The sequence below is a fragment of the Amblyomma americanum genome, chromosome 3, assembly GCF_052857255.1.
Source record: "Amblyomma americanum isolate KBUSLIRL-KWMA chromosome 3, ASM5285725v1, whole genome shotgun sequence".
In the NCBI taxonomy this organism is placed as follows: Eukaryota; Metazoa; Arthropoda; class Arachnida; order Ixodida; family Ixodidae; genus Amblyomma; species Amblyomma americanum.
Genome location: NC_135499.1, coordinates 127,503,151 through 127,519,414, shown reverse-complemented (window position 1 = coordinate 127,519,414; position 16,264 = coordinate 127,503,151). Strand labels below are relative to the sequence as shown.

The window sequence follows — 16,264 nt, the reverse complement described above, 5'->3', positions numbered from 1 at the left end:
CGCGAGGAGCAGTGACGTCACACGGCGCATAGCTGGCCCGCCGGAGACGCCGCCGCCGCGCGCGCCTCGCCGGTCTGCGCATTCCAGAGGGGTGACTTCATAGCTGAGGCAGACGCACTTGCGCTGGCGCGTGCCCAGCTGTGCGCCTCCGTTGCGCAGTAGCCAAGTCTGACGCTGCGCCGGAGCCGCTTGATAGCGCCTCTCATTTTGTGCGCATGCGCAGAGGTATCGGGGCGTTTGCCAGTGTGGTATAGCGATGGACAAGGAGAGCGAAATTGCTGCTCAGCGGCAATTGATGTTCAGCGGCTCAGCGTATCTCACGCTACGTATATACTGACATAGCCGAACTAAACCACTGCTAATTTTTTTTTCTCGAGCGATGCTAGTAAATTTCAGTTAATGATCTGAGAGTACCGGCTAAATGCGTTCCACCCTATTTTCATCCTTCTAGTTAATTCATTCTCATGGTCCGGATCTACGGTCACTACCTGCCCTAAGTCGATGTATTCCCTTGCCGCTTCCAGCGCCTCGCAACCTATCGTAAACTGTTGTTCCCTTCCGGCACTGTTGAACATTACTTCAGTTTTCTGCGTTTTTCTCTGTCTTTCTAAGTCACTGATCATGATTTGCATTTCATCCTCTGAGTCACTTAGCAAGTAAATGTCATCAGTGAATCGCAGATTACAAAGGTATTCCCTATTAACTCTTATCCCCGATTGGTCCCAATCTAGGTCTCTGAATATATGCCTCCTGTAAACTCGTGGCGAATAGCACTTGAGGCATCGTCTCTCCCTGTCTGAAACATTCCTTAATGGGATCTTATCTGGCAGTTTAGCCGGCATTAACGCCTAGGAGGTCCGGCGCAGATTTTTTTCTTCCCTGCCTCTTTCCAGCACGACCTCGAATTCCATGACGCTGCTTCCATAACGCGCCAACAAGTGTCGGTGCACTGGCGCTAAAGTGTGGTGCATTGCGGCCTTCAAAGCAGCAATACGCTTCCTTTTACTCCTCTCGGAAGTGCCAAACACGCTACTCTTAAGGACCCTTCGAGGAGCCTCCTCACGCTGGCGAACTGACTTTCCACTTATTACATACGCTGTAAGCCAGAAATGATAACATCCAAAGTCTTCGTTTCATTCATAAGATTGCTAGCCGAGTACTTACATGCGGAGCAGATGTGCTTCAGCCAAGCTGTGGCGCAGTCCCTCGCATCCTCACTGTTCTCGAAACGCCGCACAGCTATCGTTTTGTACCGCTCTTACAGTTCTATTGCCATCTGCCAGCTACGTAAAGGAAACCGTGCGCTGGTAGTCAAGGCAACTCGTCGACCTCTCAGTTTCTGAGCCCTCGGTGTATTCGCTTTACCGCGGACAGCGCGGACACCCGGACTCAGATTTTTTGTAGCGATAGCAACATTACGGTAGTATTTCGAGTATTCAGCGTGGCGGCGCCGCCACCCTGTGGCTGCACCGCCACGCTGTCACGTGGTTGGTAACGTGGTGCGGAGCAGCTGCCGGCGGTGCGGCGCCGTGGCTGATCACGTGGTTCGTCACGCGGTTGGTCACGTGACCAAGTTCCACTCGGCCAGCTGTTGCTATCGCGTCACTCCAGGTTTAGCCAGAGCTAAACCACCGCCAATCTTTAATAGGTGTTGAATCGTAAGCATCTCAGAAGTGTACCTAGAAAATAACACATACCTAGGCACAAATTCAAATAATTATGACTTCCTAATTGAAATTAAAAAGTCACTGATAATGAAATAAATAATCTAGCACACGGCGTGGCATTCTAACCAACCGCAGCCCCGTTAATTGCAGACTGCTCTTCTACTGGCCCACCAACGGTGTGCACTGTTGCCTCTAAGAATTTGCAAAATCCATAGAGATTAAGTGCCAGCTTTTCTCAACAAGCGGAACTGCTGACTGTACTCTCTGCAGCTGGTGACTGAGTGGTTGATTAAGTTTCAGCACCATGAAATGGGGACAAGACAATGAATGGGGCCATACTTATAAAATACCTATTTGAGGCAATAATTATAAAGTACGTTAATTCAAGAGCACGAATTAAGTGCTGACTACTAGCTGAAAATACGAAGGTCGCTGGGAAGGCCTAGGAGCAGACTTGTACGTGTTGCAGAATATAAGAGATTACAACTGCAATTACTGCATCTGAAATATGACTGATTACAGTGGTGAATTACAGCCCCAGAAAAGTAACGAAACAATTACAGAAAAGTAGTCGATTACTACTGCCTTATTTTCCTTCCAATATTTATTGCCATAAAACAACATTATTCGCACTGCAATAAACTAGTGCGGCTTGCTGCATATTTTGTAGCACGTCCATTTGCAAGGGAAGTTTTTCTTTTCCTTTCAAAGTTGTCCCTAATTTCCTCACATTTCCTCGTGAAGAGATCAGCAGCTACACTGAACACTTTCTCAAGAGGGAGAGAAGAGGTATAGGAAAGGCAGGGAGGTTTACCAGTAAAATGTTCCGGTTGGCTACCTTGCACTGGGAGAGAGGGATGAGGTGGGGGGGGGGCGTAAAAGAATAAGAAGTAGAGAAATGCGGTCCGTAGCAAGCACTACAGGCAATGACACAAGCGCTGTAAGCCACAGGCCGCCGCAGCTGTAGCCTGCACACCTTGAGGGCTGCCGACTGCTGCGACCTGAGTGGAACAGATCGACGGCCCTCCATCACAAGGCAGCGCAGACGTTTCAGTGTCAAGAAAGGCTGCTTGCCGTTGCGGCTGACAATGTTGATGACAACGTAAGCATCGGACTTCCTCTCGGAAGGATGAAGATGGAGGATGCGCTATGCCAGCTATTGGACAGCTGCGAGCACTGGATTCAACAAATCCAGCATCTGCAATGCATTCTGTGTAGCTGGCGTGTGCATGCTGGAAAGCAGCACACGCATGGCATTCACGACTGGCTTCAGCATTGCAATCACTTTCTCGTCTGCGACCTGGTCCGGTTTCTGACCTACTACCCAACCAGCAGCAGGCTCAACAAACTGGGTGCGCGGTGCTGGGGTGGGTGCTGGGTGCTTCGGGCGCGATGGCCAAGTCACTTGCCGGTCCCGGTCTTGGGCCGGAGTTGTGACTTGTGCTTGATTAGCAATGGGCTCGGGACTCTGAGTACGCAATACCTGCTTGGTCACTGCGGGTGTTTGTAGCTCAGGCAGGGATGGCCAAGGCCTGTCTGCGACAACCGTCTGTGCCTCAACAGTCATATTGCTCCCAATCCTGAAAGTAGCATGCGGAGGGGGAGGACAAGTTGCGGAAATTCTTCGACGATCCTTTTCAATGCTCGCTACACTTTTAGAAGGTCTGTGATGAGGGCGACGACGTCGTCGCACCTTAGCGGCAGCTGCTCTGTGTGTGGAATTGTCTCTTGTCATTTGTTTGAGTATCGCCCTTTCCCTTTTCAGGCGAGGACAATCTTTTGAAGCAGCGTCATGTGGACCGCGGAAATTGGCACTCGTAAGGACTGTTGCCCGGCAAGAATTGCCGCTGTGTGGCTGAGTACACCGTGGGCACACGATGAGGAAATTGCACACACTACTCACGTGTCCTATCTTCATGCATTTCCGGCACTCTAGAGGATTCGGGACGAAAGGCCTTACTGCATGCCGAAAGTGCCCAACCTTCACGTACGTTGAAATGCAGTCCCCTTGGAAGGTCAACTTGGTGCACTTTGTCCTTCAAAGAGGCTGAGCTTGCAGTATGGCTACACCGTCGGTAGCTGGTTGAATCAAAATGGGCAGGCAGATCAGAGTAGCGGTTGGCTACGTCGACGTCGTAAATGACGCCTTCCGTAGTGCCACTGCCTAGAAGTACATGGAAACGAACGCTGATGCCGCCGAGCGTTCTGACGTTGCTCAAACTCTCAAGCGCGTTCGGTCCATGAAATCAATGGCGACGACATTCCTAAAACAATTCACCCTCACATCTTTAATTGCTTCCGGGACGCGGGCCTCCAGGAACGCAGATGTGGCTTGCCTATTGACGTGGTTGAGATGGTCGGTGGGAGCTTCTGGCACAAATATGACAGTATGTGCCGATGGTCCTCGCTCCGTAGTGATCGTGGACGCGCTCGGCGACGACGAGTCCTCACATTGGCGCAGTCTCCGTTTGGCCTTCTTGCTTACGACTGTGATGAAGCCGTCGTCAGCCGAAGAGTCATCACTGGTAGCCGAGTACACCACGGTGTCCCGGCTACTTTCGTCATTCGGGAGGCCAAGACGTTTCCTCTGGGCGGCAGCGGCCGACCGACCGGACAGAGGTTCAACAGCGTCCACTTCCATCACCATCACCAAAAAAGAAACAGTGGTTTCATTATAATGTCGTAAACCAGGAAAAAACTGAAGAAGCGAAGGGACGGCGTTCTGATCTAGAGCCACTTCATCATCTTCCCACTTTCTAGAACCACCCTTCCCTACAGTGCGTACACTTTCTCAATGTATGCACTGTAGGGAAGGGTGGTACTATAACGTATGAACACCTTGATTACCAGCTCGTAGTTGTGCAATGCTTCAACGCTAGTTTCCAATCCCACTCTACAGTGCCGCCCTTCGTTGTAGCTCCATGCTTTCATGGAAGCCTCCGGTAATGGCAGGTAGCGGGAGGTAAGTTGCGGCGCCATCTGACAGGACGGGCTGTCCCTACAGAGCTGTCACGCGATATTACTCCGGACGAGAACTGCCCTAGAAGTCTGCGGTGACCCGGTTGTAGTCCGGACATGATTGCACCCGATGCTTCTCCGAAGCCAGTCGTTGTCGTTCTGTCACAAAGGAAACATCCTGGCTACAGCACCAGTGTTTTGCAGTGAGTTCAGGTGCTCAAAGCTTTACACTTCATTAAAACTTTTTTTCAAAAAAAAAATTAACTTACTACCAGTAATCAATTACAGAAAAAGCGATTGAATTACCCAGAACGTTATCGTAATCGATTAGCGTAATCGTTATCGTAAAGAGTAATCGATTAATTACAAAATTACAAAAAATATAATTCATGACAAGCAATCAGTTACTTGTAACGCGTTACGTACACCTCGCGCCAAGGAGTTGCACGACTTGCCCAGAACAACAGTTGTTTTTTATTACCCAACTGGAAGACATTGGACTGATTGCCAACCTTAAAAAATTCCTGTCCATCCACTCCCCCCCCCCCCCCTCCCTCTCGACTCAAGGTTGTAGTTAGGCGCGCACATGATCTTCTTGAGTTTATTTGCATCACTCCTATGTCCACATCGTCATCCATCATAAGCCCCTTTCTTCTTCTCTTCCCCTTTCCCAGTGCGGTAGAGGGTCAGTTAATGATGCACCAGGCAGATCCCTCTGCCTTTTCCTAGAATAAATATACATCTCTCTTACATTGCGTCCTTACAATGTAATGTTCACTAATGCTGTCTTTTCTCGTTTATCCAGTATTGTATGTTTGTGTTCTCTTTATTGTGCACAGTGCCATTTCTGTAGGAGGTACAGACCCCGTCAAGCCGAATTCACTTGGCTTTTTGTCTGTACTCCCGTCATCTGTACATGTATAGATGCAAATAAAACTTGAATTGAATTGAATTGAAGTTTATCACAGTGAAAACGACGACGAGGCTGTTTATGACCAAATGATTTCGAAACACCACATAATGGTCAGTCGTGCCTCCTATAGTGGGCTCACACGCATTAAGGCTCTTATTTATTATGCGGTCTGCATTCGTCTACTAGATAGGTTGTAACTTTATTGTTATTCCTTGATAAAGACAACCTTGTTTCCAAGCTGGCCACCAGGTAGCCTCTGCATTGCCGCTGCTCGTGCACTTCACTGAGAGCTTTCCCGCCATTTTGCCGCCGAAGAAGAGGACCACCGATTGGTCTCTCCTGGCAGGTGAAGAAACAGCAGCGCAGTTTGGCGTTGCCATGTCTGTGGCAGCTGGTGGCAGCAAAACAAATGTCCCGGCTGCCAGCAGCGAATCGGAAACAGCACAGACGACGGCAGAGCGAGTGTGCTGCTCTGAGGGCCTCCTGCCTGAAAACTACCATGAGCTTTTCCAGAAGATCGCTGGTGGATTCGAGAAGTGTGTCGACGAAAATGGTAAAAGGAACCGACGCGTTTCTAGCTCTTCCTTGTCGCTTAGCTCTTCGCGCAAGCTTGTTTAAAATGATGTCCCTTGAAACTACGTAACTGAAGGCACTGGTTCCGCCCCGCCAGCGTGTCACAAGCCATTGGCTGACATGCTAGTAGCCGGGCTGGCCGCTGAAATCCTGGCAGTCCTCGTGCAGATGCGGTGGCATTGGGCGTTCTCCTCCAAGCGTAGAATTTGTGTGTTACTTGAACGCCATCAGTGATGCAGCTGAAACGCCATCATCGCGTTAACGGTCTCGGTACCGATCTCCAATCAGACAGGAAGAGGGAAATGAGCCGCTCCATGCAATACACGCGAAAGAAGTCAATGATCTAATCAAACAGAAAATGTGTGAAAAAGTAGACATATACATTCTTTTGCGTGTGAATGAAAGTAATTTAGTAATCCTTTAAGAAAGCATATGTTTTATAAAATTCGAAGAAAGAACCCCATGCCATCAGTGGAGATCGAACCGTTGACCTCTACATGTTGCCTACAGTGTGTCGTTCCAGATGAGCTACGGCGGCAGCTATCACGCCTCCCATTTTCGAATTTATTTTTTTAGCTAACTCAAACCTCTGCTGACATTTCGGGAAACTGTTGCACGAGCCTTAAACACAGCTTTATTATCCAAAAGGTTTCTGCATCGTAAAAGTAACAAATTCTTCCAGCTCGAGAATCCACGACACATTGTCTTCCATACATGTCAAATTATTTTCGCATGATCTTATACGCAGATATTGCACCGCAGTGTTGGCCTAGTGGTCCGAGAGTCCGACTTTCCAAGGTTTACAAGCTTTGTACGGAAGTAAGGCGTGAATTTGGGCTAGTTGGTTCTTGATTTCAGTCAGCGCTTTGTGCGGTCCTGCTTGTGCCTCGTCTTCACGTCCTGTCTTCTTCGCTCGGTTTTAAAATGACTGAATAACAAGCTTTCCTACGGCCTCTTGCGCGGCTTTTTTGGGGTGAAATGCTTAACCTACCTCCTGCAGTACAAAAGCACGTTACCCATGTCGCTCTTCGGTCGAGCTGTCTTTGCGCAAATAAAATAAAAACATCAGCAGCCGCAGTAGCAAAAGCAGCTTGTCATTCACTCCATCCGTGCAGACAAAGTGACAGCCAGACTGGCAGTCATTGAATTCTCCGACGATGCCCTGTACCTGGGCCTCATGAGCATGTACCAGCCGGATAGCTGGCCCTGCATCTACCAGCTGTGCAAGGACACAGCCGACAAGCACCCCGACAAGAACCTGTTCGCGCGCGTCACCGACGAGATGGAGCGCGCCTGCAAGATCACCGAGGTGCTGCCCGTGCGCTCGCCCTGGATGCTCGTCAAGACCGTGGCCACGGTGGTCGAGCCCAATTACCTCGTCTACCGCGTCCCCGGCGTCACAGTCCAGCCTGTCACGCCGCAGAACCTGAAGGACGTGGCCGCCTACGACGAGCGCGTCATGAAAACCCTGCGCACTGACTACCTCTCTGTGAGTGAAGAATCTTACAGACCTACAACTAGCGCAGTACTGTATTCTCGATGAATCAGAAACGCGCCATAAAATGCTCATAAGTGCTCCTATATTCTCGCTCTAACAACACGGCTCTTAGCTACGTAGAAATTGAGCTCTTAATGCTACGCTTCTCGTGAAAAATTGGAGACGGCATTAAGCTCCGTGCACTGACATCGCACAGCACACGGGCGCCTTAGCGTTATGGAGGCAAAACGCTAAGGCGCCCGTGTGCTGTGCGATGCCAGTGCACGTTAAAGATCCCCAGGTGGTCGAAATTATTCCGGAGCCCTCCACTACGGCACCTTTTCCTTCGTTTCTTCTTTCACTCCCTCCTTTACCCCTTCCCTTACGGCGCGCTTCAGCTGTCCAGCGATATATGAGACATACTGCGCCATTTCCTTTCCCCAAAAACCAATTATTGTTATTATCATTAAGCTCCGCCTGAAGGATATGACTCGACAGCGTAGTGGGTTAAGCTTTCCGTATTCAGCAGCTTGACACATTTGAACGCATTTTTATTTTTCTATCGTTTCAAATAATTGATTTATCAATTACACACTATAAATTTTCTTAATTAGCATCATACGCATTGGCTTTTCATTCCGAGCATTTTGTTGCCTTTGAACACTCCTTTATCCAATTTCTTTTTTCATTTCCTTAATTAACGAAATAATTACAAGATTTCATTAACTCTTCATCGCCTATCACACAGCGATCAATCATCAACCCCTGGAACCGCAATTTACCATGACACGATTTTTCACGCAGCCCCCGATTATTTCCGACACGCGTTGCCGACTACGCCGACTGATTTTCTACCGAACGAGCTGTATATGCCATCGCGTTATATTAACGGAGACAAGAAGCTCCGCTAGTGGGACTGATCACCCTTAAGTAGCAATTCAATCTTTTCTTTTTTTCTGCGCTAAACGGCCGAGCGCGTTGCTTGGAATCTCGCATATGAAGCTCTTGAGTCCTTCGCTCATTTCACACCGGCGCAGCGTCCGCGGTGTCAGGTCGTTTTCATAGCATGCAACTCTCGCAGCTATCGTCGAAAACAAAACAAAAACAAACCAGCTTGGCTCACCGTTCAGACGGCTCTTTTTTTTTTTTTTGAAGTATTTAGGAACAGTTAATGCTGTCGTAATTTTTATTATCGTTCATACTGCATGCTAATGTCTCAGCTTGTGGCGGACTGACTGTTTGGAAAGCGCGTTAATGGTCCTGTGAACATGGGCTTGGCGGGCACTTCTGAAGTTGCTGCGCACAACGGTTTCTTGCAGGCCGACTGGGCGACATAAGATAGCGATGCTTCACATATGCGCGCCTCGGCAGAACAAGCCCACTCCTTTTCTTCTATTACGATGCTTCCGTCGAAATACTGCACCTGAAAGAGACACGCAAGTCTCGCTATGAATTCCCTTGGCCAGGCGCTGTTGCCTGAATTCTCTGGAAGCGCAACAGCACATGATTCGTTTTTGCGTCATTTTCTGGCGTATTCAAGCTCTGTTCACGTTAAAAAAGACATATCTGCAATCTGCCAGCCGTCGATTTAGTTGGAATTAGTATTTCCCTTTATGCTTCCTTTAATATGGAAACTTATGTGCGGCCCTGTCCGAGCACGTTCTTATTTACTGCTGTCTCGAACGCGATTCAGCTGTGCAAGATGAAGATCTACAAGGTGTGATTATATAACTCCATATTTTTCTCTAATAGCAAAGAGGCTGAGGATGAGATTGTGAGCTAGACAGGTGGGACTAGTCTTGCTGCCGGCAAATGCCGACGCTCAGATAAAAATTAAAACCCCGCATTGGTGGCAAAGCCTATGGCACTTATAGTAGTCCTCGGTGCCCTCTCATAAAATCCCCCAGGAAAGTCTCGAGCTGCAGTCGTCTACAGGCGTAGACCAGATCAGTGACCTGAAGGTGTTTTTGAAGAAGGCACGACGCCTCCACCAGAACTATGGGGTTATCTCCCGCACGCGTGACGAAACGAGCAGAAACGATGAGAAAAACATGTTCATCCTGTGTGTTAGCGAGAAGCGCAATGCTTGTTGGCGCTGGCAAGCGAGGTCATCGCGTTTCTTGCTTCGCGAGACATAACCAGGGACCTCTAGAACGGTAGTGGTCGTTCTATGCGATGTTGCAATATCGATACCGATTGAATGCCTTATCGCAAAACTCGACTGTCACATTTAAATTGGGCACCCCAAAGAACGGCGAACCTTCTGGCCGGTATGCCCGCTTTGTGTGCTTTTTGCTATGGAGAACCTGCGCTGCCAAGGTTGCACTGCAATTGTTCCATTCGGTGACTCAAAACTGCTTCTGTCAGCCGCTTGGGCCGCTGCAAATGCGATAACACATTCTGCGCGATTAGATACCCGCGTTTGGCTGACAGCATTCATTGCCTAGCTTCTCTCGGCGTAGCCCAGATAGCTGACGCACGGCACGTGCGCCTTCGACAGAGCGCGGAGGCTCACGCCAATAAGCGCCTGAAGGTGGCGCGGAAAAGTACTAATAGTACTACCCAAAAGTGCTTGCTATTCTCGCTAGGCAGTGTGTTAAGGCGCTGCAATCGGCACCGCAAACTTCAGCGCCAGTTCCCCATCGCCGCCACCTAGCTATTTACTTTTGGCGGCACAGGGAACAGGCTCGGCCAAGTAAACAAGCTTGTCTTTCAGCGCGTCAGTATCCGCCAGTGCGCAGTCAGCACCACGTGAATCAATGGGCTTCACCCCCAGGTGATGACGTCCGACCAGGGGAGCTTCAGTCGAGTGGCGGTGGAGCGCGACGCCGTGTGCGGCTTCGTGCTCGCGCAGAGGCTGCACGACGGCTCCGCCATCCTCACGCACCTGATCGCGGAGGACAAACACGTGGCCAAGATGCTTGTGCTGGAAGCGCAGAACGGCTTCCCGCCGGCCGCCAGCAAGGGCGTCGTGCTGGTCGTGCCACTCCAGACCGAGGGCGCCAAGCCGGGCGCGTACAACTTCGCCGCAGACTTGCGACTGCAGGGAGACAAGGTGTCCTGCCTGCTCTTCACCAAATCGGCGCTGCCGTTCGCCTACAACAAAATATTCTCCCTCGGAGGCTTCGTCTGATGGGCGTCTGGTCTGACAGTCCGCGCATGCAAGATGCAGCGTCGAAATAAACTCGTCACGCTGGTGTCGGCGCCCTTGCCTTGATTCACGAGTGTAGTCCTTCGGGTTTTTTTTAAAGTAGACTTGCCTTTCAGGTCAGTATCAGCCCACTTTTCGTGACTTATTCGTTCATACTGCAGTTTCTAGTAGAGTGGGTAAAAACGCTTTCACTACACTCAGTGGTTTAAATGCAGCACAGAAGCATACAGGCTGAAGCGATGCAAGGAACTTTATTCAGAAATGCTTGCTCCAATGACAAGAGAGTAGTTAATAGTTATGTCTGTGTAACTATGTTTTTGCTTTTTCATATCAACCAAATGTAAAAAATTTCTTCGGTTCAATCCGCATAATTACTTCAGTTCAATTATCGTCTAACTGCAACAAAACACATGTCGGCAAAAACGATTTATTAATGGTGTTAACAGTAAATTGGTTCTGTTACGAGGTCTGGCACAGATGTTCGTTCATAGACATATTTACACCGAGTAGTTCCTTCCCGCACACCTCCGACCTTATAAATATTAGTATGCGCTAACGAATCCCGTTTAATGGAAGCTTGGTCTAAAGTAAACAAATATAAAAAAATCTAAATTTTAGGTGGTGTGAGAGACCTTATCACGAATGCCTTTGTCCCATAGATGACTGAAGCCAACAGTCACCGAAACCGAGTATCATAGGGGGATGCCTTTTTAAATTTTTTTTCATCACTGGGAAGTTAATAAAACCAGAAGAGAAAATAACCACACGCCACCGTTAGGATCCGAACCCACGACCTTGTAATTTCGCGTCCTGTGATCTACCAACTCAGCTACGGCGACTTTTTTTTCTGTATTGCATGGAAATAGTGCCAAAAAGAAAAGCCTAAGCACGCTTACGCCACAAAACAGCAGGCCACCTTACCCCTGCACCTTACCTCCTTCCAAAACATCAAAACTCTGGGAGGCACAAACATGCATCCAGATAGGGGAGCCAGCTAGGCGGCTCTTGCAGGGCAGCTTATACTCCCCGCACCAAAGCGCATTGTTCACTAAACAAAGATTTCGACGACCGTGGTGATTCGGCGTGGCGGTCCATCATGCGGCTCCTTCAGAGACTAAATAGTCCCAGCAACATAAATTGACGATATGGCACAGCACTGTTTTCTCCGCGGGCAAAAAACGAATACTGCAGGGTGTGATGTCCATGTCCTTCTTAATTGTTCGTTGTAAAATGTGTAGAAGAAGATAGCATCAATGCACAGAACAAAACAATGGTCGATTGTCTCTGGTGTATTGCACAGGCGACAATTCACCGTCCATGGAACTCCAGAAAAGTTTGCCGATACAACGGTACAGGGAAAACATACTCTGTAAGTGTCTGAGTCATCTGCCTCCTGGAGAGGCCATACATGTAGTCTAAAGAAAAGCGCACAGTAAGGAAATGAAGGTGTCAGCAACTTAAGGAATCCCCATAAAGGCCCCTCGCGAGTGTGTCCCGTCGGTTCGAATAGGAAAGGCAAATGAGCACTGAGACGCTTAATAAGCACGGCTACTAAAAAATGGTGGTTTGAAGATTTGAAAAAGAAAAAACGCGAGACAAGCTGATGCACGAATAAGTGAACAAGGCCGATTCCACCAGACTCTAGAGAAAGAAATAGGTTATCGCGACGCATGGGTTCCCATTGGGAACGCCATACGATTGTAGCAGATATTCTGTGCATTACCTGCACTTTCTTCCTCGCACAGTGGACAACCTGCAGCACATAGGCAAGTTTTGCAAATAAAAAAATGTTGCAGACTTGAGCCCGAGCAAGCAATGATAGTTCCCTACAAATCCAAGCCTGGGTTTGTCGCCTAATGGAGACTATCTGAGAATCCCAGTGTGCGCCATTATTGCGAATTTGGTGAGGAGGAACCCCTAGGTAGTGAAGGGGCCCGCAGTCCCAGCTTATGCCATCATAATGATTGGCGTTGTACCCCAATGGCCCAACCAAGACCCCTTAGATTTTTCTAGATTAAGAGCCGCACCCGATACCTCGCAAAACTGTTCAGTCAAATGCAATGCCTCAAGCACACTCTTTTTGTCAGAACAAAAGAGGGCGACATCATCTGCATAGGCTAAAATCTTAATTTCACACTGCGCCACGGAGAAACCACGGATAGATGTGCAGTTAATTATACTGAGTTATAATAATGTGAGTTATAATACTGAGTTAAAAAAATGTGATTTATAATACTGAGTTATAATACTGGGAGTTAATAATTTGAGCTATAGCTACGCCTGTACAATCTTCTGCTTACGGGGGTATTAATCTGTAGTGTATCCGAACCTTGAGAGTGTTCACCAGCGCCACCCTCGTCGATAGCGGTGGACGCAGAACGTCCTGTATTACCGCGAGTGCCACGTAGGAACGTGGTCGAACGGTGAGGGTGGAAGCTGTGCGAGAACCCTCTTATATATGCTACCTATGGCAACAAGACTTATGCAGTGAAAGGAAGGCACGTAATGGATATAAGGCCGCTATGATACCTTGACATTCATTCAATTCGATTATTTTCATCGACCCACCTATCCGACTGATTCCAGCGACAGCGAGTAAAGGGCAATAGAAATGCAACAATAAACAGAATGATATGAAATTCGAATGATATATTTACATCACACTCCTCTGTGTATAAGAAGCCATAATGTCACCTTCGTACAGGCAGTATGGCACGAAACTCTCCGCACTTGAAATGGGCCTGTGAGGAAGCTGTATAGCTTCCTTTGCAGCCGTATGGCTTCGCTCGGGTGGCTGTCAATGAGTAATTACTCTCTTATTGCGAATACTCCACCTTGGGGAGATTTCCCTAAAAATTTGGACAGCCTGTTACTCGTGTGTTTCGCCGTTTTTTTTTTTTACACATAGCGCTTCACATTTGCAAAAAACTTGTAGTCCAGACAACACATCTTTTTTGTATATATAGACTGGCAACCAGGTAAGAACTGTGCGGTCATGGTACTGCGAGTGCTTCACTGCAGCGGGGTAACCTCATGTTTGCATGCCCTCTCTATATTGTTGGCACCAGAAAAATTACGCAGTGGTCCCCGGCGGCTCTTTTATCTCGTTAGCTTGGAGACATTCATGTAGCAGCGCTCTAAAGGAATACATTTACAGCAGAACTTCGGCAACAACGCCTGAATGTGCCAGCGAAACTGTCAGGCAACGGAGGAAAACCACGTTTCTCCGCGCACCGATCCTTGTTAGACTAGTTCGCGGCGCCGCTACAGCGTGGCGTCGATTTCGTGAATGTCGCCAACAAAGCTACTTTTTAAGCGCTCTTTCATCCAACAAATAAATAACGAGCTCGCGAAGTAAATTCAACCCTCTGCCATAACGTAAAGCCTAGCTCCTTGCTAGTTTGTTTTTTGCACATGTCGGTGATTTCTAAAATATTTCGCGCGCGGTTAGTTGGAACGTGGCACCACAGCGCAAAAAAATGGCAATAAAGACCTAAAGCAATCCAGGCATTACACCCTGGCCCATCCGCCGGCGTTGGCATGTGCCATTAAGCCTGAGGTCATCATAATCCAGGCATAATACCGCAACAAAGGCAATTAGAAGAGCTACAATTACTATTACTGCTAGTATTAATGCACCTAATACAACAACTACTACCACCACTATTACAACTGCTACTACGCTGCGCAAGTTAGCGGGCTGAGCCAGCGTACTGTAGCTTTCTGTGCACGAAACGGACAACTACCGCCATCTCAGAGTGACTGAGAAATACAGAGGCGTGCAACTATGCTTTGTATCGAAACGCTGCTGCTTGCCGCGGGGCTGCTAACAGCGGACTCAGTTATCGATTGATCCAAGCCCTACTTTGTGTTGGCCGTGTCTGGGCTCATCCAAATTGCCGGTATTTTCCGGCTCTAACTACGTTTTCTCGAGCCCTCCACAGATGGCGCGACGCTTCAAGCACCGCTAGGGTGCCTCGATGCACCCCAAGCACCGCTTTAGGGCTCATTCACACTTGAGAGTCGCAGAGGTCGCGCGACGAGCAGTCGCGTGCGACTACACCGCAGTTCGACAACACCGATGTTCACACTTGCAAAGGCGACCTTCTCGTTTGAAATGAGAACTCTTGGGAATGACGCCGTTCGCGCGCTTTCGAGAGTTTCGTCTGCTTTGGCCGCGTCTCCTGCGCTCGCGCTTGACCCTCGAAAGAGCTCTGGTCACTCGATATTAGCGATTGGCTGCGACGACCTGAGCGGAGAGGAAGATATAGCGGAAATGTGTACCGCGGCCGTACAAGCGGCCTGCCAGCCAGCCTGGATGCCGGCCGCAGGCGTCAGAAAAATGCGCTAGTATGTTGTTTGTTCGCGTTCATACGATGCTCTGCGAAGTCGAAATTCAAAAATGAATCAGTTTTGAGGGTCGTTGGCCAATACCGACCAGCTGGATACAAGCAAATTTCTTCTCATAGCTGCTTTGCTGCTGTTGCCCAAAGCGGCTCGATCGCCTGGCGTCTGTTTCTCCGCTGCTGAAGGCGTCGCAGAAATCGAGCATATTTTTATATTATCATGAGGCGGGGTTCACAATAAATCCGTAACGAAAGTAGCATCTTGGTTACAGCGCTGGTCAGTTCCGAAACACCCTCAGCTGCGGCATCGATGTGAAACCGGCTAGGCTTAGTGACGACTACGGCAGCTTGGCGCGCCCGCGAGCGGCGTCGTTGCCGAAAGCTCGGCTCGCTCGCTGATTGGTTCAGCGGTTTGCGACTCGCAGTCGCGAGGCTGCAAAATCTAGCAGCGAGCGACTGGCCCGTGACCGTCACTTTTCGACCAACGCGACCGTTTGCGACTGTCGCTTTTCGACCAGAACAGTCGCGCGACCTCTGCGACTCTCAAGTGTGAATGGGCCCTTATGCGTTCTTTGACAGGCCTATCGATGGATTTGGTCTTGGATTATTTGGTTCCTTTTCTGCACCAGCCAGTGCTGTGCATGAGGGAAGGGATACGTAGTGAAGGCGACAGTGGCCCCTGGTGCAGTATTGTGTATTTCATATTCAATATTCTAGGCTCTATATTTTCCGCTGCTACCATGAACACAGGCAATAAAGGTACTGCAATAAACTTTGCTCCCCCTCTCTCTTAAGGAGGGGGGAGGAGGGTTCTTGTGATTGCCTGGGGCATTGACGTTCTTTCGTGCGTTTGCATGCTTCACATGACAGAAACTACTCTAGCTTTCAATGGCTGGAGCGGTGAAGGGATTTCCTGCAGTAAACGGACCTTTCCTCGTTATATTTATGAATGCTGGTCAATATATATAAGAGCCTTCAGTCGAGACGGAACCTGATTACAGCATGATAATAGCGCGAAAAACGAACGCGTCGAGCACCAAGCAAGGGAAAAGCTTGTACTGACTTGAAACCGATGGGTACCGGGCAGCACTGGGAATCGAACCCTGCACCTTCTGCATACGAGAAATGTTCAGAACACTAGGCCACCGCTGCATGTTAACGCACATCATAATTTACTGA

General features: G+C 48.9%; 1 protein-coding gene across 1 annotated transcript; it reads left to right on the top strand.

Moving 5' to 3' along the window:
• The first annotated feature begins 5,841 nt into the window (after positions 1 to 5,841).
• On the top strand, positions 5,842 to 10,772 carry LOC144123292 (uncharacterized). The gene is made up of 3 exons (XM_077656145.1): positions 5,842 to 6,091; positions 7,227 to 7,600; positions 10,365 to 10,772. Exons 1-3 carry the CDS (start codon positions 5,917 to 5,919, stop codon positions 10,719 to 10,721), a joined length of 906 nt encoding a protein of 301 aa, XP_077512271.1. The 5' UTR covers positions 5,842 to 5,916; the 3' UTR covers positions 10,722 to 10,772.
• The last annotated feature ends 5,492 nt before the right edge of the window (positions 10,773 to 16,264 follow it).

What these genes read in the sequence shown, in the direction of transcription:
- LOC144123292 (XM_077656145.1), top strand. Translation starts at nt 5,917, where the DNA reads ATGTCTGTGGCAGCTGGTGGCAGCAAAACAAATGTCCCGGCTGCCAGC. An exon ending in GAAGTGTGTCGACGAAAATG is followed by an intron (nt 6,092 to 7,226) that starts GTAAAAGGAACC and finishes CCATCCGTGCAG; the next exon opens with ACAAAGTGACAGCCAGACTG. An exon ending in TGCGCACTGACTACCTCTCT is followed by an intron (nt 7,601 to 10,364) that starts GTGAGTGAAGAA and finishes CTTCACCCCCAG; the next exon opens with GTGATGACGTCCGACCAGGG.